Source organism: Adiantum capillus-veneris, chromosome 13 (genome assembly GCF_014529385.1).
Source record: "Adiantum capillus-veneris isolate H3 chromosome 13, ASM1452938v2, whole genome shotgun sequence".
In the NCBI taxonomy this organism is placed as follows: Eukaryota; Viridiplantae; Streptophyta; class Polypodiopsida; order Polypodiales; family Pteridaceae; genus Adiantum; species Adiantum capillus-veneris.
In genome coordinates this window covers 157,445,690-157,471,329 of record NC_140943.1, presented here as the reverse complement: position 1 = coordinate 157,471,329, position 25,640 = coordinate 157,445,690, and the positions used below count along the sequence as shown (strand labels likewise).

The 25,640-nt window shown below is 43.9% G+C and overlaps 1 protein-coding gene across 1 annotated transcript in view; it reads left to right on the top strand.

Annotated features, from left to right (window-relative positions):
• Positions 1-25,640, top strand: part of EMB2785 (elongation factor family protein) — a 101,696-nt gene that overhangs the window by 23,748 nt on the left and 52,308 nt on the right. Inside the window, exons 2-3 of the mRNA XM_086527611.1 lie at positions 22,707-22,781; positions 22,975-23,125. Coding sequence (XP_086383737.1) covers positions 22,707-22,781; positions 22,975-23,125 — 226 coding nt within the window. The remainder of the gene's footprint in view (positions 1-22,706; positions 22,782-22,974; positions 23,126-25,640) is intronic.

Below are 25,640 nucleotides of genomic sequence, written 5' to 3'. Positions count from 1 at the left end.
GGGGGTATTAGGGTCCGTTTAGGGCCAAAACCCTAAACCTGCAAAAATACACAGCAGGCTGTAATTCACTGTTTCGGGCTCCGTTTCGCGTGCCGGTCGCATCCCTAGCAAGTCCTCGAGCTCCCGCACCTGTAGGGCTACTTGCCCTTTGAATCGGACGAGATTTCTGGCGTGAAACCTCTCCGAATTCACCTGTACCTGCGGGGGGATTAGCCGCTAGCTAATCCAGTACCTGTGCAAGAGGCTCTTGCCTCGGCAATCGCGCATGAACCCACACAACTGTACATTGGTCAAATGAAGAGCCCACTAGAGGGGCATAACATACTGCCAAAGGGGAGAGAGAGGGCAGTGCGTAGCGTGCAGGGCATCACTCCTGGCACCGCACTGTGCATAAGAGGGAAAGCAAGCACTCCATAGCTCTTAACCTGTGACAGAGACTTGCAAAATGAGCCTCCCAACTATAAATCACGTTTTTGCCTTCTCTATAAGTAGTAAACTGGCCTCAAAGTGCCAAGTGTCACTCATTTGTGCATTTTCCCGCTTTAGACCCTCGGGTCTAAAAATATCTCACCTGCAGCCTCTGTTGACTTGGCCACAGAGTAACAAAATGATCCCCATGTCAAACTGCACGTAATGACGCGAAGACATTTTCAGGTCCCAAAATAGCAGTTCCCTAAATTTTAGGAGATGCTGCCATTGTATCTTTCTAGGTCATCCGACCCTCTTTGTACACTGTGGCCACATCCAAAACTGAAATGTAGCCTCTGTAGCAAAGGATTCCACTTTGGCTAGTCAATGACCCCACTTGGCTAACCATAGTCCTTGTCCAACCTTAGTGCTCTCTTGCCCTCAGGCCTGGACTCCCTCTGGACAGTTCCACACTAGCTATGCAATGCAGGGCAGTTAGATTTCCCGAGGGGTGTTTCCAAAAAGTGAAAGTAAATAGATAATAAGAAAGAAATCAACAAAAAGGATAGATAGTAGTCACACGCTGGTGACACCTGGAGCCGCCATGTGTCCAGTTTGCCCCTTTTGAGTTAATTCTCTAGTTCCCACTGACTTATAAAGTTATAAGTGACTTTCCGAGTGGCCCAGACTTCATTTGGCGCACACAGGCTTCCATACTCATCTGAATTCAGCGCTAACTGGCCCGACCAGTCCCAGACTGACCGACCCAGACTCCCGTTGTGAGAAACCTATTCGGCCGCAGCTGTTTCACACTGGCCATGCAATGTCTACTTGCACCTTTTCAAGGGTTCCGGAGAAAAACAGTAAAAATAAAATAAATAAAAATATCTAGTACTTATTTACGGAAGGCAACAGGAAAAATACACCTCTTGGTGACAGTGTCACTTTCACAGGACACACAGTTAGTACAGTTGGTTTGGTCTGATTCACATTGGACACTCTCTGGGTTGGACAGTGACACGTGGCAGGGATACGGACGATGGTCTAGTGGAATTCGTGGTCAGGTCACCACCGCTCAGTTTGGGGATAGACTTAAATGGCTGACATTTATGAGCCGTTGGTGGCTCTTTATGGTTGTATATATGAGGAGTAGCTGTTGGGTCATGATTATCTTCTTCTTCATATATGGTCCAGCGTCGTCGTTTAGGTAGCGAGTATATACACAGAACGTCTCACCATCCCTGCACATCTGAGCCTCGACACCCCATTGTACCCATGAGTCGTGGGCTGGAGCTGAGTGTGCTGCCACTCCAGAGTCTGTATCGGTTCTTTGAGATAGTCGAGTCATATGTTTTGGTTTGCTATTGTGTCTCGGTGTGATCAGTTGTTATCTATTGTTCCTTTGTTTTCAGTCTGTTTTGAGTGAGATTGTCGCGCACATTGCACTGAGGAGCACCCATTGTAGAGAGCACGACACATTATCCGCGCTAGAGGTGCTCTCATTTTGGCACGCCCGGTGGGACCTCAACTGAAGTCTCACTCTCTGTTGAGGTACAAATCGAGAAGCTAGCTGGTTTTTACCTAGCTTCGCCGACTTTGCCTGGCACTGTGCAGACTTTGCCTTGCACTGTGCAGCTTGCTGGTCTGGTCCTCTATCGCCTTGGTCCAAACAGCTCTCGTCCTGGTCTAGTCCTTCCTCGTCCTTGGTCTAGTCCCTCCTCGTCCTTGGTCCAGCCTGGTGGTCTAGTCTCTTGCCCTGGTCTAGTAGAGTCTAGACTTGTGTTCACTCAGTTAAAGGTTTTCTTGTCCAAAGCTTGGTTGGATTTGTGGTCGTTGCATGACACGTACAAGGCGGTCATTAGAGCGTCAAAGCGCACTACTGAATCCTCTGAAGTACTACAACAGAAGAAGACCCTTGGTACCTAGTAGAAGTCCACCAACCTCATCACCCATACCTCCATATACAGCATCACCCATTCCTTCATCCAACTCCACATCTTCCAGGTCACCTTCCCCAGTAAAGCTCTCTCCTATTTTGTTACAGCAAGCTATTGAGCAACGGGCTCCTGAGCAAGAGGCCATGGAGGCGTTGACCAGTGTTTTGGCCAAGGTAAACATCAAGTTTCGTACTTTCAAGGGACTCTCCTCAGAAGATGCAGACGACCATGCAATGAGGTTTGTATCTTTGTGTATAGGTCGTGGTGTTAATAGAGAAGATGCTTATTTGGTGCTGTTTCCATCAACATTGGATGGCTTAGCAGACAAGTGGTACAGTCAGTTTGCAGAGAACCATTTTGCAACTTGGGCAACTTTACGACAACAGTTCTGTGCGGCATTCAGGCCAGGTGACTACCAGGAAAAGGTTTTAGATGAGTTGGCCAATATGGTGCTCCAGCCAGAGGAGACTTTTGCAGAATTAATGACTAAAACCAAGTCTCTGGTTGCCAAGCTTCCTCAGCAGCTAGGGGAATTTATGGTTAAGAAGTGGGTGGAGAAGTCTCTTCCCAAAACTTCCCAACAAAAACTCCGAGAGAGTCTCCGACCTGACGCAACTCTGGAGGAGTTTGTCGCGGCTGCTACTAGGATAGAGGGAGCTAGGAAGCTGTTCACCAACTCCCCTCAGGTAGAGACTCCTTCAGTGTTTTAAGAAAGTCCTTCTGATCCCTTAACTTCTTTACGTAGGGAATTTGAAGCCCTAAAACTACAATGCGCTCTTCAAGAGGAGAAATCAATCTCTTTGATAGGAGAAACCCCCACATCTCGAGGCTTTGAATCAAATCAAGAGAGAGCTAGAAGAGCTTCGGTCTCAGTAGGAGACGAAGGCTATGGTATGGTGCAGCTCGTGTCGCTCTGTAGAACACCCTCCACAGGATTGTCCCCTTCGGGCTTATTGCCACTTCTGCGAAAAGTCTGGGCATGAAGACAAGGATTGCTACTATATCAAGGGATTGCGGCAAATACAACAAAGTCTAGGTCCTTCTCTCCAACAAGGGCTAGCACCTGCATCCAACATGGTTTCACCCTATGGCCATCAAAACCCGATGCCACCTTTGCTAACAACACCTCCTATGCAAGGTATGCACAACAACTTTGCATCCCCCAGCGTTTATCATGCTAGTACTCCTTCAGTTCCCCAAAGCTTCTACACGTCAGCATCCGGCCCCATGCAGCAAGGGCCGAGACCACCTCGCCCCTCCAATAGGCCAATTTTGTGCTACAAGTGTAGGGAGTATGGACATTATTAGAGCAAATGTCCGTTGCCCGAAGGGTCCCCCCCTTGCGGACACTGCCCTGAAGCTAAGGATCACTATAGTAAGGACTGCCTAAAACAACGTTCATCCACATGTGCAAGCACAAGCCAAAATCAGCAGGAGTTTACATTCCCAAAGGTTAACCTCATCACAGTAAGCATCATTCCAGAGGCCCCGCCTTCCACTCTTGTAGTTGCCTCTCGAGATGGGTTGAAGCAGGTGGAAGAGCCGATTGGTGTGTTCACACGGGCACAGAGAGCTGCTCTTGGTTTCAGCCTCCTTGGCGGTCCAACTTTTTCGTCTCCAGTCACACAAATGAGTCAAACTCCCCTAGTAGCTGACAAACCAGTAGGTAGTGCCAAGAGCCAACCTACCTCTCTTCTATCAGATATTGATAATGCTTTCATGGAAGCAATAGAGGACTTGTAGAAGCCTAAGATACCAGAGCAAGATCTGATCAAAAGAGAGAAGCCTATAGTAGAGTCTATCTTGAAAAACACCTTTTAGCAAGTGTCACTGTACGACATGCTTCGACTTGATGCAAATTTTCGAAGTGACACCCTTTCCATCATCCAGTCTCTGTATCTTGGTGCAGGGTCTAGTGGCGGGCACCTACGTGTGCAACCCTTGGAGTCCTACATGATTTCTTATCCAGTTGCTCCCAAAACATGAAAAACGTGCCACGAGTTATAAAAGCAAAACTCTTCCTCTCTCAAACACACGAAGAAGCTAGCGTTGGCTGCAAAGACAAGGCTGCTGCAGATTTTAGCCGCAAAGATTACGCCGCTGGTGATGCCCATGGCTGCCCCGAGCGTATTGGATGTCGCCAAGACTATGTAGGTGGGTACCACCGCAAAGAAACGCCTACAAAGAGTGTTCCCATCATGACAAATTGTTGTTTTTCTTTGTTTTCAGCCCATAAAACGAAGACAGGGCTGATTCACGAGAAGGAAACCAAGAACACACCTCTTATGTGTGTAGTATCAAGTTGCACACTCCAAGGACTTGGCAACCTTTCAATTTTTTTTTTGCCCGAAGTTATATGGCTCGAGATATCTTTCCTTCGCAGTGCAGCTTCTAGTAGAGTGGTATCGTGAAATGCTTGCCACAGAAACCCTAGCAGAATACGACTTGAAATTTTTGGCAACCTCGCAACAAGTGTCTCTTCTCGAGCTGATAACCTTGGAGGTCCAATGAGATTGCTATGTCTTGGGACTACCATCATCGCCATAGGGACACTGTCTATCCAAGAGCTGATGGACCATGCTACAATCGGCTACAACCTTATGGAAGGAACCTAACCCTATTTTTTGTTGTAGGTTTTAAGATAGAAGTACGCCACAGATCCGGATTTTGCAGACATCTTTGACCGGTTACAGAGTGGGGAAGCAATTGTGGGCTATTCACTCAAGTAAGGCTATTTGATGCGGAAGAACTTGTTGTGTGTTACACAAGCACTGAGAAAATAAGGTTTCGACAGAGTGCCACCGCCCACCTTTTTCAGGCCACCGCAGCATAGTGACCACCTTGAAAGGTGTGGAACGGTTTTTCTACTAGCCGAGGCTCGAAAAGGATGTGGATGAGTTTGTTCGCAGTTGTTTGATATGCGAGAAGATATAGTTTGACAGGCATAAGGCACCAGGTCTTTTGCAACCTTTACCTATACCTAGCCGACCTTGGGAAAGTATATAGCAATGGATTTTATTTTTGATTTTCCCAAGACTCAGAGTGGGAACGATGGCATTTGGACAGTCATCGACAGATTTAGCAAGCATGCTCACTTTATTCTAGTCAAGAAGACGGTTAAGCCAGATCATTTGGTTGTTTGTCTCGCAGATATTTGGACTTCATGGCATGCCTCAGTCTATGGTTTCGGATAGAGATCCCCGTTTTACTAGTATGTTTTGGAGGGCAATCGAGGAGAATATTGATACTTGGTTACAGTTCTCGTCCTCTTTCCACCCCCGAACAGACGGGCAATCGGAGATTGTGAATTCAGTTGTTCTGGACTTGTTGAAGTCTTACATCTCTGATCAGAAAGCTCAATGGGAGAAGTTTTTGCCCTTGGTGGAGTCTGCCTAAAACATCACAATACATATGTCTACGGGGAAGGTGCTATTTGAGATCATTGAGGGTGCTAAGAAGATTCCACCTATTCTTAGCCCCAAGGATAAGATTATTGAAGCAGATCAATATGTTCAGGATCTGAAGACTGCTTTTGTAGAGGTGCGCGAAGCTCTTTAGAAGTCTCAAGCAAGGCATAACAAGGCAGCGAGCAAGCATCGACACTTGCAGTTGAAGGAAGATGAGTGGGTGCTACGGTTTGAGAAGGCACACCTATGAAAACGAAAGGGTAAGGAGTGACTTTTTCCAAAGTTGAGTATGAGATACTATGGCCCTTTTTAGATTCAAGAAAAGATAAATGATATATCCTTAAGATCGAAGTTACCCGATACTTAGAAGATTCACAATGCATTTCATGTGAGTCTGTTGGAACCTTTCGAAGGTGAGGTGCGAGTGGACACGGAGCGTGAGGAGCAACTTGAAGTGGAAGAGATCAAGGAGTTTCTCATTTCTAAACAGATACTAGCTCACAAGGAAAGGAAAGTGAAATAAAGTGTTACGCCGATATCTAGTCAAGTTTAAGAACTATCCGGCATTGGATGCGAAATGGATGGAGTAGGAGGACCTAGCAGGTATTCCTCGGGTTTTGAAACTTTACCTTGAGGCTTGGTCTATCTTGGACTATTCCAAGAGTTATCGATGATCAACGAGTTGAATCTGGTGTGGTGCGGACTGCACAGAGGGGAGTTACTCAGATGCTTTGTATTACCGAGATGGATTAAAGTCATTGATTTCTTTCTTGATTTCAGGGATACTGATGGGCTAACAATATTTTGCTATATGACTTAAAGAAATGAAGTACTTCGTAATGGGAATTTCTTAAATTATTTTGATATATGTGCTCTCTCATATGTGTGATGTTTGAGTGCATGATTGAAAGACGAAATGACTGCAGCATTTCGGTCTTCATTCACCTGAGGGGTGATTTGGATATGATAGTAACAAGATTCAGTCAATCCTGACATCTACTAGAGATCGATAAGATCTGAATGTGATTGGTGAATACGTTACGATGACCATGATTCTCATCAAAGATCTTGACGGGGACAGTGATGTGAATGTCATGTGAATGTTCAGTGATTGTCTTCTTCGTGCAAATACTGGATATGTGTTGTCTAGTGCGTCGATGCCTAGAGTGAGTATCTACTGGATTGGTTGTTGGCTTATGTTGGTTTTGCAACCGTAATAAAGGGGGATTCCATTTCTTTCAAGTGTGGGGTATGTCATAAAGTGATGACGTGGCATGACCTACATGACATATTCTGGAGAGAATGAGGTCTAAGCCGCATTGAAAGATGCATAAGAAGTTGTGACACTTGCAGAACCAATCTAGGAACAATGTGAAAGGACACCCAAACTTATAAGTTGTTCCAACTTATGGGGTACTGTCCGACGGGGCCTAAGAGGGACGAAGGCTAAATAGACTCGCGTAAAGGATTGATTACGCGGCAGCTGGACGGACCTCCCGATTTGTGATGTTGACATGGTTGTCGTATGGATTTCCACGAATTGTGTTGTTGACGTGGCACTTGTGTAAAAATTCCGTGATTTGCGTTGGCTAGCTTTTGGGACCTAGATGCTTTTAGAATTGAAGCTTTTCATGTACATTGCTTTTGGGAAGGCCCAAGGTCTATAAATAAATTGCCAGGGCCTCAGTCTCTGGCAGGTTAGCTTGTGAGCACTGCTGAGATGAGGACCCTTGGACATTGTACTTTGTGAATCATTAATAATAAAGAAATACCGAAAGGGGTGTCAGTCTTTGGGGCCAATCTCTCTGGATGCGGAGCTTCGCTGTGCCATGTCGTCTGTCTCTCTCAGTTTTGTCAAGTTCTTTGAGTTCTCTCGCGTGTGTTGTGGTAGATGCTTGACTTGGAGTGTCCAAGTCTGTTACAATTTCATTGTGGAGCTACCCTTGTCATGGGATTTGACTCCATTCTAGTGGTGGACCGGTTTACAAAGATGGCACACCTTCATTCCAACCACCAAAACCGTCATCAGAGAAGGTACGGCCAAACTTTTCCTACAACATATCTATCGTTGTCATGGATTAACTGATGATATTGTTTGCCATCGAGGCCCACAATTCGTCTCTAGAAGCCTTTTCAAGTTACTAGGATTACAAATAAACCTCTGATCCGCCAATCACCCACAAAGTCATGGACAAACAAAGAGAGTAAATCAAGTCCTCAAGCAATATTTGCGTTGTGCAATCAATTATCATCAATATAATTGGGTGGATCTACTACCATTGGCAGAGTTTTCTTACAATAACATTGTTCATGCTTCTACTCGCCACACCCCATTCTTTGCCAACCATGGCCAACATCTCAAAGTGGATATCCATGTGAATCACCAAGTGAAGAATGCAGCTACTGTAAACCTTGCGCTACAGTTATCCAAAATTCATGAGGATTTAAGGATGCACATAAAACAGAGAAATAGAAGAGTAATGCAGACCAACATCGGATGCAACACCGAACATACAAAGTGGGGGATAAAGTATGACTTCTAAAACCGGCCCGTAGGGCGGTAGACTTTGGCTTTCACCCGAAACTTTACTTTAGACTTTAGGACACAGAAACTTTGCAAATAAAAGCCTGTTGCTGGAATTAACACTTCAAACACACATGGCTTGGAAGCTAGAGCGCTACCAAGTAGATGCCGACAACCTGTTGGCCCCAAAGATTGGTGCCCCTTTCGGTATTTCTTTGTTCTTATCAAAATGGGGATAAAACCTGCGTTTCCCTACGAGCCGTCCCGCATAAACCGGTCTGAAAAGACCTGTTCTGGCCCGTTTTCGGCAGCATAACCGTACTAGGAAGCTTCACATAGAAAATCCCCATACAATGGATGGCTTTCCTGGCGCATATGTGCACTTTCCCAAACTTGGCGAGAATTTGCAGCGCGCTGAATTCTCTGTTCTGCCCCGAAAATGCACCAGATTGCATGTACAGCGATCCCCTCACTCCCTCGGACCTCCTTGGGGTATTAGGGATCGATTAGGGCTGCAGGCTGTAATTTCCTGTTTTGGGCTCCGTTTTGCATGCTGGTCGCATATGTAGCAAGCCCTCGAGCTCCTGCACGTGTAGGGCTACTTGTCCTTTGAATCGGAAGAAATTTCTCGCAGGGACTAGCAACTAGCTAATCTAGTACTTGTGCAAGAGGCTCTTGCCTCGGCAATCGTGCATGAACCCACACAACTATACATACAGATGAAAAGCCCTCGAGCGAGGCATCACGTTTCTGTATTCAAAGGGGGAGAGGAGAGCGGAATCATCACGCTACATAAGACAAGGGAGAAGGCAAGCTTTCCATTAAAGTTGTGAAACCTGCACCCACTACTCACCCACACTCTGTAGTCGCTTATTGAGCAAAATTCAGCCTCCTCTCTCAGAATGGGCGTCCCCTCTTCATGCTTGAGTTGGCAAATAGCTCACAGACTGCCATGTGTCCAGTTTGCCTCTATTGAGTTAATTTCCTAGTACCCACCAACTTACAAGTGTAGCGAGGGGGCCGAAACAACTTTGAACTCAGCCTAGACACCCTTTTACTGCTCGGATTGTAGTGCCAGTCGGCCCGACCAACTCGTGGCGACAAGGCCTTCACGTCTACAGGTGAAACTCTCGGCCATCGGCCGTTTCACACTGGCCACACAATGTTTGGCCATTGTGACTTGAAAAAGAGGGTCCCAAAAATTGAATAAAAATCATCGGAAAGAAACCAACAACTAAGGTTAGCAGTTGCCACGTCCTCGTGACAGTAACTAGTAGTTGCCACATCCTCGTGACAACTTCCCTCTTGAAATCGCAAATGTCCTCGATTGCATGTCTTTTTATTATTGAAAAAGAAACATACAAAGAAATTTTGCATAACCTTGAAATCATGTCTTGATAGGTACCTATTCTGCTCGTGCCTTGCCCTTCTTTCTTTCGTGGCCTTGGCCTTCTTTGCGGATGTCTGATACTGATATCATGCCATACATATATCCTTGAAAGCTTGTGATCATGCTGTGTCCATTGAAACACTTGGTGCAAATGCAAATCCAGGTAATCCAAAACAAATCTGAAAGGATTGATCTGTGCGACGTCTTTATTGGAGGGGCTACGAGCGATCCCCCTTTTATTGGGCTGAAATGACCTACTCTAGCCCAATCTTGGCTGCATAACCGCAATAGGAGGCTTCCAGACAAAATCCACATTTGAGCAATTTCCCAAACCTGGCGAGAAATTACAGCATGTTGAATTCTCTTTTTTCAGCCCCAAAAATGCACCTGAACTGCTTTACACTGATCCCTTAGCTTTCCTGAAGCTCGTGGGGTATTAGGAATCAAAAAGGGTCAAAACCCTAAACCTGGAAAAATACACCGCAGGCTGTAATTTACTATTTTGGGCTCCGTTTCACGTGCCGGTCGCATTTGTAGCAAGCCCTCAAGCTCCCACACATGTAGGACTGCTTGCCCTTCGATTCCGACGTGATTTCTCGCTTGACATCTCTCCGAATCAACCTGTACTTTAGCAATTAGCTATTCCAGTACCTATGCAAGAGGCTCTTGCCTCGGCAATCGCGCGTGAACCCACACAACTGTACATATAGATGAATAGCCCTTGAGCTAGGCATCACGATTTTGTATTCAGAAGGGGTGCTCGAGAGCAGAATCATTATGCTACACAAGACAAGGGAGAAGGCAAGCTTTCCATTAAAGCTGTAAGACCTCACACACATTGTATGAGCTTAATGAAGAAGATGGCATCCTCCTCTCTCAAAAATGGGCCCCCCAGCTGATGTGGCTTGCAAAAGAGCTCTAGTGCTGCCATGTGTCTGCCTCTTTTGAGTTAATTTCCTAGTACCCACCAACTTATATAACGTGTCGCGTTGGGCCTAGATGACTTTGAACTGAGCCTAAACAACCTTTTGATGCTCGGATTTCAGTGCCGACTGGCCCAACCAACTTGTGGCGACTTGGCCTTCATTGCTGTGGATGAAACTCTCGGCCATCGACCATTTCACACTGGCCATACAATGTTTGACCATTGGTGACTTCAAAGAGAGGGTCCCAAAAATTAAATAAAAATCAAGGGAAAGAAACCAACAACTAAGGTTAGTGGGTGTCACAGCCTCGTGACATACCCCTCTCTTGAAATCGCAAACGTCCTCGATTGCATGCGAGATATACATGCCATAGATAATTTAGTGTGGTTAGCACGCTATTATCATAACATGTATTTGCAAGAAAGATCATGGAACATACATACAAGATGACTTAATGAAACTTCATACTTTTTCATTTCCATCTATCATAGAAGTGAGCATTGTACCTTTAAAACATGTAGAGCGATGTGCACTTCTATTGCATTGAATCCATATGTACATATGATATGTTAGCTCCATCATTAACCCTCTTTTGGAAACGTTGAGTTGGGGCATATGTACGTTGTAACCCAAAGCCCTCAAGGTAGAGCTGCAATACATCCGATGACTAGCAGTTCACACTCTTCCATCCACTTTGCATTCATAGGTGGATAGTTCTTGAACTTCATCAAATAGCGTCTTGCAAGCTTTCCCTTAACTTTTCTTTCCTTATGTGCCAAAATCTGCTCAGGTACCAAGATCTCAGCAAGTTCCTCAACTTTTGGTTGATCCTCAATTGGCATATCTTCTTGCACATCACCCGCAAAGGGTCTTAAAGACTCACGTGAAATGCATTATGAATCTTCCAAGTGTCAGACAATTTCAGACTATAAGCAAATCTTGTCAAGCATTTGAAAAGGCCCGTAGTAAGGCATGCTAAGCTTCAGAAACAACCGTTCCTTGCTCTTCATCTTCTTTAACCTCACCTTTTCAAACCGCAAAAGGATCCAATTACTAGGTGAAAACAACAATTCACGACAGTGACGATCTACAACCATGCTTCAAAAATTTTGTCCTTTGTATGCAAAATGGGAGCAACCTTTTTGCCACCCTCAACAATCTCAAATGGTGCCTTGCTTGTTGACGAATGCACCGTATTGTTGTATGCTTATTCAAGCAAAGGTAAATACTATTCCCACTTGCCCTTATTATCTGACACACAACATTTAAGCAGATCTAAGACAACCGAATTAGTCTCGTCTGATTGTCCATCAATTTGTGGATGAAATGAGGAGGAAAACTTGAGTGTAGTGCCCATTTTTTCAAACAAGCCTCTCCAAACAGGCTCGTCATATGAGGATCACGATCACTAACAATAGACTGTGTGGCATACCATGGTACTTAAACACATTGTACATAAACACTCGTGCCATCTGATCAGACTTTATCTTCTTCTTGACAAAAATGAAATGGGCGTGCTTGCTGAATCTGCAAATAATGGTTCATATATCATCATTTCCTGTCGGCGTTCTTGGAAGATCAAAGATAAATCCATAGCAATACTTTCCCATGGCTTATCTGGAATAGGCAATGGCTGTAATAACCTTGGTGACTTTTCCCTGTCAAACTTGACCTTATGGCAAATTCGGCATGCTCACAAGGCATCCACATCTCTCCTCAAGTAGGCCAATAAAAGAATGTCTCAACCGCTTTCACTGTCGCATCAATATCATGATGCCCTGCATACGGTGGGACATGACTTCCTTATGTCGCAATGACCTAGTGACACATGGTCTGCCATGCATCATCAAAAAACCGTCCCTGAGGAGATAGTGCTCATGGCGTTGTCCACCTTGCAACTGCTCAAAGATTCTTGCAAAATCTTGTTCAGTAGCATACGGTTCCTTCATGTCATCAAGCTCATGATGATAGGAATTGACACAATTGAAATTTGTGGCTTTCTTGATAGGCATTAACCACAACGTTCTTCTTGCCTTCCACATGCAGAATCTGAAAGTGGAACATAGAGAGAATGTTTGCCCATCGCATATGCTTTTCAGATAACTTTGACTGTGTCAAGAAGTATCGCAAGGTCTGTTGATCTGTTTGAACAATAACATGAGCACCTGGCAGGTATTGCTTCTAACTTGAAAGCGCATAAATCACAACCAGTAGATCTTTCTCATAGAGTTGCAAAGTCTTTTCTGGCCCTTGCAAGATTTTGCTTTCATAAGCTACTACCTGACCATCTTGCATTAACACTGCCCCAATACTATTGCCACATGCATCACATTGGACTATGACTTCTTGAGGTCTGGTAAGACAATAATTGGATCCGAAGTCATCGTTTCCTTTAAGAGATTAAAAGCTGAAATCTCTTTATTCGTCTATTTGAAAGTGACCTCTTTCTTTTGCAAAGCATGTAGGGGTTAAGCATGAAGCTACAGACATCAATGATCATGCACAATTGTAATGTGCAGTGGAATGAATGTTTGAACTTTGCTCAAGATGAGTGCTCCGAACTGTGCTTAAGGCTCCTTTTGTTCTTATGGAAGGGAGATCCTTCCGTTCTTAATGAGAGAGTGCTATGATCACAAACAAAGTGAGTGGACACTGTGCGTGCAAGTGTATGAGACTAAGAGATAGAGAGAGAAGAGAAATACAATACCAGAGACGTTGTAAAACCCTACTCCGAAGGCCCCACTCTCGTTGGCGAGAGTGGTCTACTATTTATTGCACGAACGGGTACAAACTGAATGCATGTGACTGATGCAATCTAGGCTAGGTCGATGTCGACGACGGGGATTACGAGACCGACGCTATGCTGAAATCTGCTACTCTTTATCTGCTGTCCAAAAACGCTGATAGGTTGAATTCTGCTGTGGCTGAAAACGCAAGAGAAAACGCTGCCTTTGCTGGTCTTGATGGCTGCGGTTCCTTGGGGCTGAAATCTTATGGTCTTATGGCTGAAATTCTGCCATGCAAGGGGGCGGCAAGTCTTGCTGAAAGTGCCAAGGGCTGAGATCTGTTGTAGCAAATGCTTCGATAAAAAACGCTAGGGCTGGGACTATCTGTCGATGGGTACTGTGGCTGGAAACGCCAAGAGCTTGGGCGATCATGTGATGCTGAAAAACGTTAGGGATGAGAAGGTTTGGCGACGAGATCTTGCTGCAAAACGCTAGTGCTGAGGGCTTCTTGGCGATGGGTATTTGCTGAGAAAAACGCCAAGCTGATGTTGATGAAAAACGCTAGGAGATGGGGAGTCTTCTGCTCGGAGAGAAATCGCCATTAAGGAAGGTCTTGCTAAGAAGTTGCCTGTTGAGCACTGGTGCTCCTGCTGCCTCTTTTTCCAATTAGTGCTAGTCTAGGTTTGCTTATATACAAACTTACTCAATTTGCCCTACCTACTTTCCAACAAAAGTCACTTAAAAATAATAAGTGAAAAATGTCAAAAATAGGGAAAATAAGCCAAATGCATTGGAAAATTCCCCTGAAGGATTTTGATGGATTCTGATGGGAATGCTTATGATCATGTTGTGTGCAACCAGAGGATATGCATCTACACTAAGTGCTTGGGCATGCACGGTCTGCGAACAGACTCACAAAAGTGCCAGAACACTTCTAATCTAGACTAACTGGACTGACGGAACCCTTGTTATGCTGTAGCTTGTCCACAGACACATAGGGTTGGATGTGTCACATGACAACAATCTTCAAATTCGACCAAGTCCTGATTGCTTCAACCTTGGCAGGATCTATTCAGACACCATCCTTTGACACTAGATGGCCTAGAAAATGAATCTCTTCCAAGAAGAATTCACTTTTCTTGGGGTTGATGAGCAACGTCTGACTGCGTAGCCCTTCGAACACAATGGTCAAGTGACGCCTATGCTCCTCTCATTCTTTGAATAGACTATCATGTCATCAAAGAATGTGCCAACAAACTTTTGATGTGGGCGGAAGATCCGATTCATCATCCTATTGAATGTAGTAGGAGCTTTTGTAAGACCAAATGGCATCACTAGAAACTCATATAGACCAACTGTCATCCGAAACGCAGTCTTGTGCACATCCTCTGGCCTGATAAGTATTTGATTGTATCCACTCTTAAGATCTATCCAAGTTAAAATTGCAGCACCCTCTAAACGATCAAGAACATCATTAATCCTCGGAATAGGAACCTGTTCTTGATGGTATTCTTATTCAACGCACGATAATCATTACACATGCGCCAAGAGCTATCCGTCTTCTGCACTAGAAGCTCTGGGGAGCAAAAGGGTGAATAACTAGGTTGAATCAACCCTTTTTCTATTAACTCCTTTACTTGGCTCATAATTTCTTTCTGTTGGACCGCACTAACCCTGTAGGGCGGTCTATTTGGTGGGCTACAACCTGACACCAAATCTATCGCATGATCCTTAGGCCTCTCGAGCGAAAACAGACGGTAGTGAATCTGAAAAACATTCATTAGACTCTCGCAAAGATGTTGACCTTTCTTTATGTAACAGAGATAAATTTGACTGGCAATTACATGAACCATTACGCACAAAAAACAAGTACGCAAAAAGATGATTCTTAATTACAGAATTGATAGCCGAAGCTGATAAATAAGCTTTACATCGAGGATGTGAGTTTTGCCCCTATGCTGCAAGGTGATCTTTTTGTTGAAGACATCCAACACTCCATGTACACGGAACATCCATGGGATTCCCAACAACGCATTGCACCAGATCAGCCAGCGTTTTGCAAGCCACAAGACAGCCTGGTGTTTTTGTACTTCCCAGATCAGCCAGCGTTTTTAGATCCCAGCCCTGACGTATTGCAGATCAGGACTAGCGTTTTGCTACATAGATCCCCTGGCGTTTTTGGTTGCAGATCAGCATCAGTGTTTTGCAGATTCCCGACGTTAGATCAGTCCCTAGCATCAGCGTTTTCAGTTTTCAACACTTAGACACAACAGATCCGCCCCTAGCTTCGCAGATCTCACCTACTTGCAGCAGATCCTCGCCGCACGGTCAGATCAGCCAGCGTTTTCAGTTTCAGCCCGTTGTTCGCAGATTTCAGCATCTATGTTTTCAGCGCATCGTCGCCATCGTCGTCCGCACTGACAGTGTCATAATTCAGCAGTTAGCAGATTTGCAGATTTCAGACCCTAGCGTTTTCAGATTTCAGCCCGTCTCGTCGTCAACATCGTTGGCAAGTCCATTGCATCTAGACCATTGTACCAGATTTGTGCAATCAATAGCATAGACCTCTCTCGCCATAGAGAGGGGGGCCCTTGGAGGAGGGTTTGACAACCGTCTGGTGTCATATTCTTCTCTCTCTCTCTCTCTCTCTCTCTCTCTCTCTCTCTCTCTCAACACCTTCATTCATAGTGTCATTCACTTTGTTTGTGATCATTTGCACTCTCTCACTAAAGGAACAAAAGGCTCTCCCTTGCGTAAGTGAAAGGAACCCTTGAGCACAGTTCGGAGCACTCATCTTGAGCAAAGTTCAACATTCACTTCCGCTTCACCTTACATTGGTATCAGAGCTTTGGAAGTGTTCTGTATCACTCAAGGAAAGAACCACAAGAATTTTTTTGCTTGTTGCGGTTGCACGTAACCCAAGTCCACTTGGGCGTGTCGATTCCTAATCGTGCTTTTGAAGAGTGACAGGTAACCCAAGAAAGAAGGGCTTGTCCGGCCTCCCCTTGTTACTCTTTTCACTCATTGAGAGCGGACCGTGCACTTAGCGGCCGGCCAATTGACGTGAGGTGGGAAAAAGCAACTTTGGTGTGAGCGCAAGGCCGCCAAGGGGTGCGCCCGCAAGGAAGATTCGAGCTCGGGTAAGAGAGAAGCCTTCTCTAACACAGATTGCAAGCTAAAGAAAGACCTCAAGAACCTCAAGAACTCAAGAACCTCAAGGACTCAAGAACCTCAAGAACCCAAGACCCCAAGTTCCTTGTGAACTTAAGTACCCAAGATCTTAGTGTATGGTCATCACCCGAAGCGGAATGGATACTTTGCGTGGAGGTGATGAGCATGGAGGTGGCGAAGAAGAATTTTCTCCACACCAAGAGGTTTTTTCGACCCTCCCCCTTCCCCATCTACACGAAGGGTTGCACCAAATCCTATGGAGGCTTTGGTCAAGTCGATGATGGACATGATGCTACAACAAGAGGCACAACGCGTCACCTTTTGATATCAAGCGCGAGCAAGCGCGCTTGGCGACCGAAGAACGAAGGGTAGCCTTGGAGCGTGAGCGTGCATGGTGGCCGAAGAAAGACGAGCGGCCTTGAAATTAGAACGTGAGGCGCAGAAAGACCAATGCATGCAAGAGTTGGTCCTACAGGTTCTCACCTCGAAGTCCGAGCCACTCAAGGATGTGTGCGAATCGTCAGGTAGCACAAGTGGAGAAGCGGATTCCAATAACCCCGTCACGGAGAAGTTGACATTCAGTAAGTATGACGGTAAGATGGATGCTAATGTTATTCATTCTTGGTTGCATCGATTTAATGCTTATTTTGCGACAACTAAGAAGACATGAAATAGCAAAGTTTCGACGGCAGCCATGTATCTTGCCGGTGATGCCATTAATTGGTATCAAGCGTGGCAAGAGGAGCAATTGTCCGTGCACCTAGAGGAAGCTGAGGAAGGCATGCCCCTTTCTTTCAATTGGGTCGACTTCCAAGACAAGCTCAAGGCGCGGTTCTTGCCACCTCAGTACCTAGTGCGGTTAAAGGAAGATTGGTGCAATCTCAAGCAAAATGGTACCCCAGTCATGTCCTTTTCTAACCGTGTTTTACAGCTTGGCACCCAATACGCAAATCGGATGTGAAGGGCAAAGAGGCTTTTATTTTCGGGTTGGACGACTATATCAGGTTTGATGTCGAAGTCTTCGACCCCGTGGATCTCAACAAGGCGGTAGCGATTGCTCTTGCACAGGAGATGAAGCACAACAAGGGAAAGCCCAAGGAGAACAAGTCTTCTCACAGTACCTCTCAGACTCCTCAATACCCACAGAACGGTAAGAACGATAAGAATGGTAAGAACGGTAACTCTTCTAGCCAATCTTCCTTTGCTCTTTTCGAAAAGAACACTCAAAATGAATCTAAGGGTAAAGCTAACACACTTGCTAAACCTAAGCTCACCCTAGATGAAAAAGTTGCACAAGGAATCATAGGAGGATACATAATGGCAGAAGAACAAGTCATTTATTCTAAGGAAGGTCGTTGTTATCAATGTCACGTCAAGGGTCATATAAAGAGCACATGTCCTAAGAACCCATCCAACGAACCTAAAGAACCCACAGAACCCACATCCTCTGTTAATGCCATAAATGAGAACACTCGTGTGTCCCAAGTTCCTCATGATCCTCTCATTGATGAGTCTCTCATGAAGTGTTATGGTCATGTGAATGATCAACACATGGTGGTCTTGTTTGATTCTGGTAGTATGCATGATGTGATCGGTGACTCTCTTGTCGAAATAGCCCGCTTGGAGGTTCGCAAGAAATCTCCTCTTGAGGTGTTGGGTTTCGCTCTCGATATGGACTTTCGTATTACGCGAGAGTGTCTTGATGTGTTGTTCACTGTTCAGCAAGCGTCCTTCTGCAAAAAATTTGTAGTGTTTCCTCTTTCATGATGTGATGATTTTGGGCATTAGATGGTTTCGTGAGCATAACCCTCTCATTGATTGGGTAGACAATACTCTTACTCTAAATGCCAAAAGTGACTCTCCCGTCATCATTCGTGGTGAGGAAGTTGTTCATTCTTTACCTCTCATTTCTAATGTGCAGGCGAAGTTTGAAAAGAAACAGGAGAAGGAGACTCTCTCAGTCTTTTCTTCTCCAAAGCACGACACACATGTTTTGCATGATAAAGATGTGATTGTTCACAAGGATGATGGTTTTTCTAGTGAAGCTAACCTCATTGCAAATACGATCAATCACGAAGAACCGATCTTGGCTCTCGAATCAAGGTCCAAAGAACTCAAGAAGTATTGTGTGTTCGCATGATTAGTCGTCAAGCATTGTTTGAGTGTTTCATTCGTGACGGTTTCTTGTATTTTCGTCACCGTCTTTACGTGTTCCCTTTTCATAGGCATGCCGTATTGTACGATGCACATGATTCACTCAATGGATGAGCACGGATGTAGCGGATTTCTCTCGAAAAGAAAAAAAGCTTGCATTCAAGGAATTCACATTCCATGTCTCTTCCTTGGCATGACACAGTCTTAGAGCACAAGAAAGATTGACCATCAAGCATTAGCATTTCCATTGTGATTTGCCACAATTGATAGATTTAGATCAGAAAGTCAAGTTTCGACCCCATTTTTTGCATGTGTTTGGTGAACGGCTTGGCACTTCGTCACTTTGTTCATCTACATTGCATGCACAATCTTCTAGGACGACTAGTATTTTTCCAGTCACTCTACATGGAATGGGTATGTTCATGATTTTGTGTTGGAAGTGGTTTTATGAATTTTCCTCCTCGGAGATTCTTGAAGAAGGTGGACCAATATCCATAGCCGAAGTTGGAGCATTGAAGCAGCCACAGAACCCTTTGTGTCGCTTTCGGCGCGGCCCAAAGAAGCAAGCATTGCAGACCTTTATGAAGTTCAAGTATCGCGCGACCCACGCATTAGAGTGGGCCGGCAAAGAATCCTTCCCAGGATTCCAGACGTTGTTGGCGCTCTTCCTCGACGCCATACAGTTTGGTACCAGTCCCTCACTTTGAAAAGGAGGGGATATCATGTGCACATCTAACCCTATGTGCATGTGGACAAGCTACTTTAGGTCTAGGGATCAGGTCAACTTAGGAAGTGTTCTGGCACCTTTGTGAGCCTGTGTGTAGGCCGTGCATGTCCAGGCACTTAAAGAGTAGTTGCATATCCTCTGGTTGCACACAACATGATCATCAGCATGACAATCAGTACCCATCATGAGCATTTTGCATTGCATAGGACCCATTTTCCCTATTTTATCAATTTTTCACTTATCAATAATAAGTGACTTTGTTGGAACTTGGGTAGGCCAAATTTGCTAAGTTCTAGAAAAGAAACCTAGCGCTAGCACTTTCTGGCAGAAGAGGCAGCAGAGTTCCAGCAACTGGCAGTGCACCTTCTCAGCAAGAAACGGTAGGAGACTCAGCGTTTCCAGCCACAAGACAGCCTGGCGTTTTGGTACTTCACAGATCAGCCAACGTTTTCCAGATCCCAGCCCTGACGTTTTGCAGATTGCAGATCAAGACCAACGTTTTGCTACACAGATCCCCTAGCGTTTTTGGTTGCAGATGAGCATCAGCGTTTTGCAGTTTCTCGGCATCGGATCAATCCCTAGCATCAGCGTTTTCAGTTTTCAGTGCTTAGACATAGCAGATCCCGCCCCTAGCCTAACAGATCTCACCTACCCGCAGCAAGTTCTTGCCGCACAGTCAGATCAGCGAGCGTTTTTAGTTTCAGCCCGCTATTCGCAGATTTCAGCATCTTCGTTTTCAGTGCATCGTCGCCATCGTCGTCCTCGCCGACACAGTGTCAGAATTCAGTAGTTAGCAAATTTGCAGATTTCAGCTCCTAGCGTTTTCAGATTTCAGCCCATCTTCTCGTTGACATCGTCGGCAGGTCCATTGCATCTAGACCATTGTAGAAGATTTGTGCAATCAATAGCATAGACCTCTTGCCATAGAGAGGGGGGACCCTTGGAGGAGGGTTTGACAACCGTCTGGTGTTGTATTCTTCTCTCTCTCTCTCTCTCGCTCTCTCTTAGCACCTTCATTCACAGTGTCATTCACTTTGTTTGTGATCATTTGCACTCTTTCACTAAAGGAACGTAAGGCTCTCCCTTCCGTAAGTAAAAGTTCAACATTCACGAGCACTCATCTCGAGCAAAGTTCAACATTCACTTTCGCTGCACCTTACACTTTAGCTTTCTCCGCCTTTTCTTACTCCTCGGATGCTCGAGGAGTCGCTTTAGCAAAGGGCTTCTTTGCTGACTTTTTCCTGGGCTGGCCCGGCCCCCTTTCATGTTGCCTTGATATCCATGGTCTCTCCCTTCAACAAGGCACGACTAGTGTTGGCAACTTCCATAAGCTGAGTAAGGGTGGCCACTCTGCTCTTTGTACAGTAATTTCTAAGCCCTTTAGGTAGCCTACAATAGTACTTCCCAATCTACTCTCAATGGCACAAACTTGTAGGGAGTTATTGAGAGCAACGCTTTACTAAACTTTCGATCGTACTCCTCTAAGCTTTTACAAGAAGCCGCATTGAGTTGGTGCCAATCCGTCATGACATCGGCTTCAAATTCATTTGACAACCATGCAGATGCAAACATTTTCTTGAAGTTAACCCATGTGGCAAGTGCATGTCCTGGGCTAGGCTAGCTAAGGATGAGTAGGGCTCTCATAATCATGAGTGCTTATTTCGTTGGAGGACGAGTGTGAGCAATACGCCATTGGACTACCTACCATCACCATTGCAGGCATAGCAACTATAATATGCGTACTTTATTGAGTATACGAAATGTCCCGTATTAAAACATACTCATAATGTTTTCTATTCTTGCGTTTTTTTTGCGCAAAACATATTCTATTCTAATGTCTTTTGCTAGTTGATGAAGTGTGTTTTAAAGCTTCATGGTGCTTGTTTATGTATGTTATGATTAAACATTGAAGAGTCATTGAGGAAGTGCATGGGCCGCTTCATTTGTCCTTACTAAAGTATCTTATTTAAAAAAGCTGACGTATTTTATTTTTGATTCTCAAAAATACATATACTACGCTTATTGTACATGGCGTATTAAATGTCCCGTCCTGTACCGTGGCTACTATGATTGCAGGAATATTGCCTGTCCAAGCAAGTCTCAACTATGCAAGAGCTTATGGACCATGCCATGGTCGGCTACAAATTAATGAAAGGCAAGCTAGAGTTTACTATAGAAGTAACTCCGGCCAATAACCAGATTTCTCGGCAACCACAAACAAATTCTTTAGATTCTCTTGCAAGTCAACTGCAAAGGCCTCGTTTGACGCCTCAACAATGAGACAAATTATTACAAGAAGGCCGATGTTTTGGATGGACTTTAATTATGATCCACAGGGGTGGCAAAATCGAAGCCGAGTTAGCCACCGGTCAGACCTAGAAGGTGGTACCTCTCATTGGTGCTCTTCCAGTGACCATCCAGTGACCATCCACCAAGGATATCACGGAAAAGCCAGATTTCAATAATCAAAGTGTCCAAAATCGCAGAGGGCAGTTTAAAATGCTTAAAATTTTACAAAAGGATAAAATCATTAACCTAGATACGTGCATTGTTTTGCGCTCCAGGCATTACACATGCAATCATATTTTCTAGTGTTGAGGACTCACATGGAATTTCAAGAGACGGTCATGACGGGCTCCATTGAATGATAAATCCTTGATTAATTTAGTGAGCACCTTATTGGTCTTAATGCTTCCAAAGTCATGGCAAATACCTAATGCATTTCCTGTAATTCTTTCGAATCTATACTATAACACAATCTCCACAAGAAGCGCATGTACTTGAGGAGATTTTACAACTATAGGGCATGCTAGCTCTTGAGGCCCACACACAAAGAGAGAAGGTATTTCACACTACCTGAGTGATCATCCCTCTCATGAAGTTATGAACACAACGTAGCAAGTTTTCACGTGCTAAATGCTTGTAAACAAGCAAAGTGATCAATTTGAATCTGTGTGTTATAAAAACTTGTGCAGTAATTATTATGTGCCATAATTGTTTAAACTTCATCGATTGGCCTTCGCAATTGTTTTTATGGTCTTCTTCAGCAAGTCTTTCACGGTGTTCTAGAATTTGATGCTGGTAACTGTAAGTTTCCTGCAGAGGCTGCTGTCTGGCTTTGGTAAATTTTGAACAAGCTCATGCTCATTCTACTTGGAGCAGTAGGGGGAGAAATGTTAGGTCATACTTCGGCTATTTTTGTATTTCACATATGTTCTGTTGGTACCAATGTTGGTTACGCTTATTTATGACTTCTTGTGCAACAGTTTTTTGTGTATATTTGATGGTTAAAACCTTCAATGGTTTGGTTAAACTTCGGCTTTCTGTGTTTTGCAGTATACATCAATGTCATGGGGTGGAGTAGATCTTAATGTGGTGGATACTCCTGGGCATGCAGATTTTGGAGGAGAGGTAGACAGGTTTTCTACATTGTTGCATGTTTCTTTTGAATCACTTCCATCTCTCAAACTAAACTTAGTATAAGCTACAGTGGATTAATCGAGACAAATACTCTTAAACAACTTGTGTGGCATGTGTTTATTATCCTAAATGAGCCTCACAAAGTTCATGTACCAATATTTCCTTTTACTTGTACCCCTGGCAGGTAGAAAGAGTTATAGGAATGGTTGAAGGTGCTATTCTTGTTGTAGATGCTGGAGAGGGTCCTCTAGCACAGACAAAATTTGTTGTGGCTAAGGCCCTTAAGTTTGGCTTGCGCCCAATTCTTCTGTTGAACAAAGTTGACCGGCCCACTGGTATGATTGTAGTGCTCAGTGCATGTGTGCTGTACAGTGTACTATCACTTCTGTCTTTGATGGTAAACTAAGCTGCAATTCTCACTAGAAATCTTGGCTGCTAGTGACTCTTCTTGGTGTATTGCAAGCGTGTGATCTTGACAAAGCATGTGTACCTGAGTGCAGGTTACCCCCACGTTTCATCTCTCTTACACTTGTAGAGTTACTTGGAGCACTTAGAGATTTTCATGTTTTTGGTCTTAATCTGCCGTGGTTTTTGGTTCAGTTGCCATCAATTGTTTTTCAATTTTCCTCTGTGTGTGTGTGTGTGTGTAAGAAAAGCATAGCTGACATTCTATTACTTGACCCCCCTTGGTTCGCCAAAAAATGGTGCCTACCGCAAGGGGAAGTAGAATTTATTACATAAGACGTCCATGTAAGGATTCTTAGTGTTTCATTAACCTGTGTGAGTAAGAGTGAAAGCTGAAATGGAACTCAAGAGACTAGAATACTGTTGATTGATTGATTGAAAATGAGTACAATAGGCTCCTTTTATAGGAGATCAAGAGACATGAATGAAGAGTTAGGATTGTTCACGAACAGATATGTCCTTTGGGCGAATAGACATGTCTTTAGGTGAACATTTTAGGTGAAGGGACATGGCTAGGTGTTGAAAGGGTATGGCTTTTGATGAAGAGGTGTGACTTTAGGACAAAGAGTCACAACCAATCGAGGGCAGGGGTCCCCTTGGCCGGTCACTCTTCGCATTTGCAACTGGAATCAACAAGGAAAGATAATCATACACACAAACACGTCACAATGGTTTCCCTTCCATTTAAAATAAAGCCCATGTGTTAAATTAAAGTCATCCTCTTGTCAAAGAACTCTTAAAGGAGGTTGGGATACTACTGCATGTCTTCATTTGTTTGCGAAGTCGAATGTGACTCATCCAGATCTATAAAATCTTTGATGAAATTATGGAATACTGACTTTACTGTCTTATAGTGATGAGGGCTAGAAAGAGTAGAACAAGATCTTCTAAAGTAGACCACATTGCTTTTGCATCTAGAGCTCTAGCCTCTAAATCCCATGTCTTGGCTGTGTTCTTGACCATAACAATTTGGCATTTGCTTGAGTTAAAGTTTGAAAAATTTACATCTTCTATCAAGTGCGTTGTCAGCATGGATATCACATTTGTAGCTTGCCAAGGACTCTCATCCAAAGAAAGGCTTGTAATAAATTCTTTGGACGTCTTGAAGACACGTCAAAGGAAGGACTGCATCTTTATCGGCTTTGAGTGAAGCTACTGAGAAATTGTCTCCTCTTGAGAGAATTAAAGGCTTTATCACCAAGTTATCTTGTTTGTTAGGGACCACAAGTTGAAAATCTGCTATCAAAGGCTCTATTGTTTGCATGGGGAGACACTAATATTCCATAGTGGTTAAAGATTGAGGAGTTCCATTCGAAGGTTCTTCCATCTTTGTAGAAATTGCGAAGGGACAGGTTATGTCTAAGGATTCAAACGCAGTGACTAAAGTCATGCTACGAGAGTTCGCGAAAAATTCTTTTGCACCATCTATAAGCGCCCTATACTACAATAGAATTCTTATTTCTTATGTATTCACTTTGTAAACTTGGAAAATATATTCATTACAAACACTAAAGAGAGAGAGTAGAGAGAATGAGGGTTGAAGATGGGCAACCCTCTTGAAGGAAAATGTATTTTTGCTCAATCCAAGTACCTTAGGATTGAACTCATCTACAATGAGCCTGATAGTGAGTTAAAATAACTCACAATCATAGATTATGCAAGATGCCATATGTCATGTGTGCACATGCATAAACATAAACCAAACGTAAGAGGAAATCTGCCAACATATATATATATATATATATATATATATATATATATATATATATATATATATATATATATATATATATATATATATATATATATATATATATATATATATAATATATATATATATATATATATATATATATATATATATATATATATATATATATATATATATATATATACACAAGAGGGAATTGTAGACCATTTTGAAGAGAAGATAGTAGGGCATTTTCTTGGCGACATCCACGGCAAAGGGAAGAGCTTGTAACTTCAAGAATAGGGCTAAATATTGAGATTTTTGGCTTTGGTGCAGTAAAAACAGCAAGGTAAAGAGAGGGGGAATGGGTTCCTTCAAGAAAGAGGAAAGTGATGGTAGGGGTGGTGTAGAGTCTTCTTGGGGTAGAAAATGCAGGAAGGGGGATCGTTCGCAAGTGAGGGAAAAGGATTGTATTTATAGGTGAAGTGGCCTCAAGAACAAAAGAGAAAAGAGGAGCCTTCTGATTAAGTGTTGAACCACATGTCAAAAAAGGTGGACAAGTGTCCCAACTTTTGAAAAGCTTTGCAAGAAGTGTTCTTTCAATGGTAAAAAACAATGGACAAGTATCCCAACTTTTGAAAAACTTTGCAACGAGTGTTCTAAAAAGAGTGGACAAGCGTCCCAACTCCTCGAAT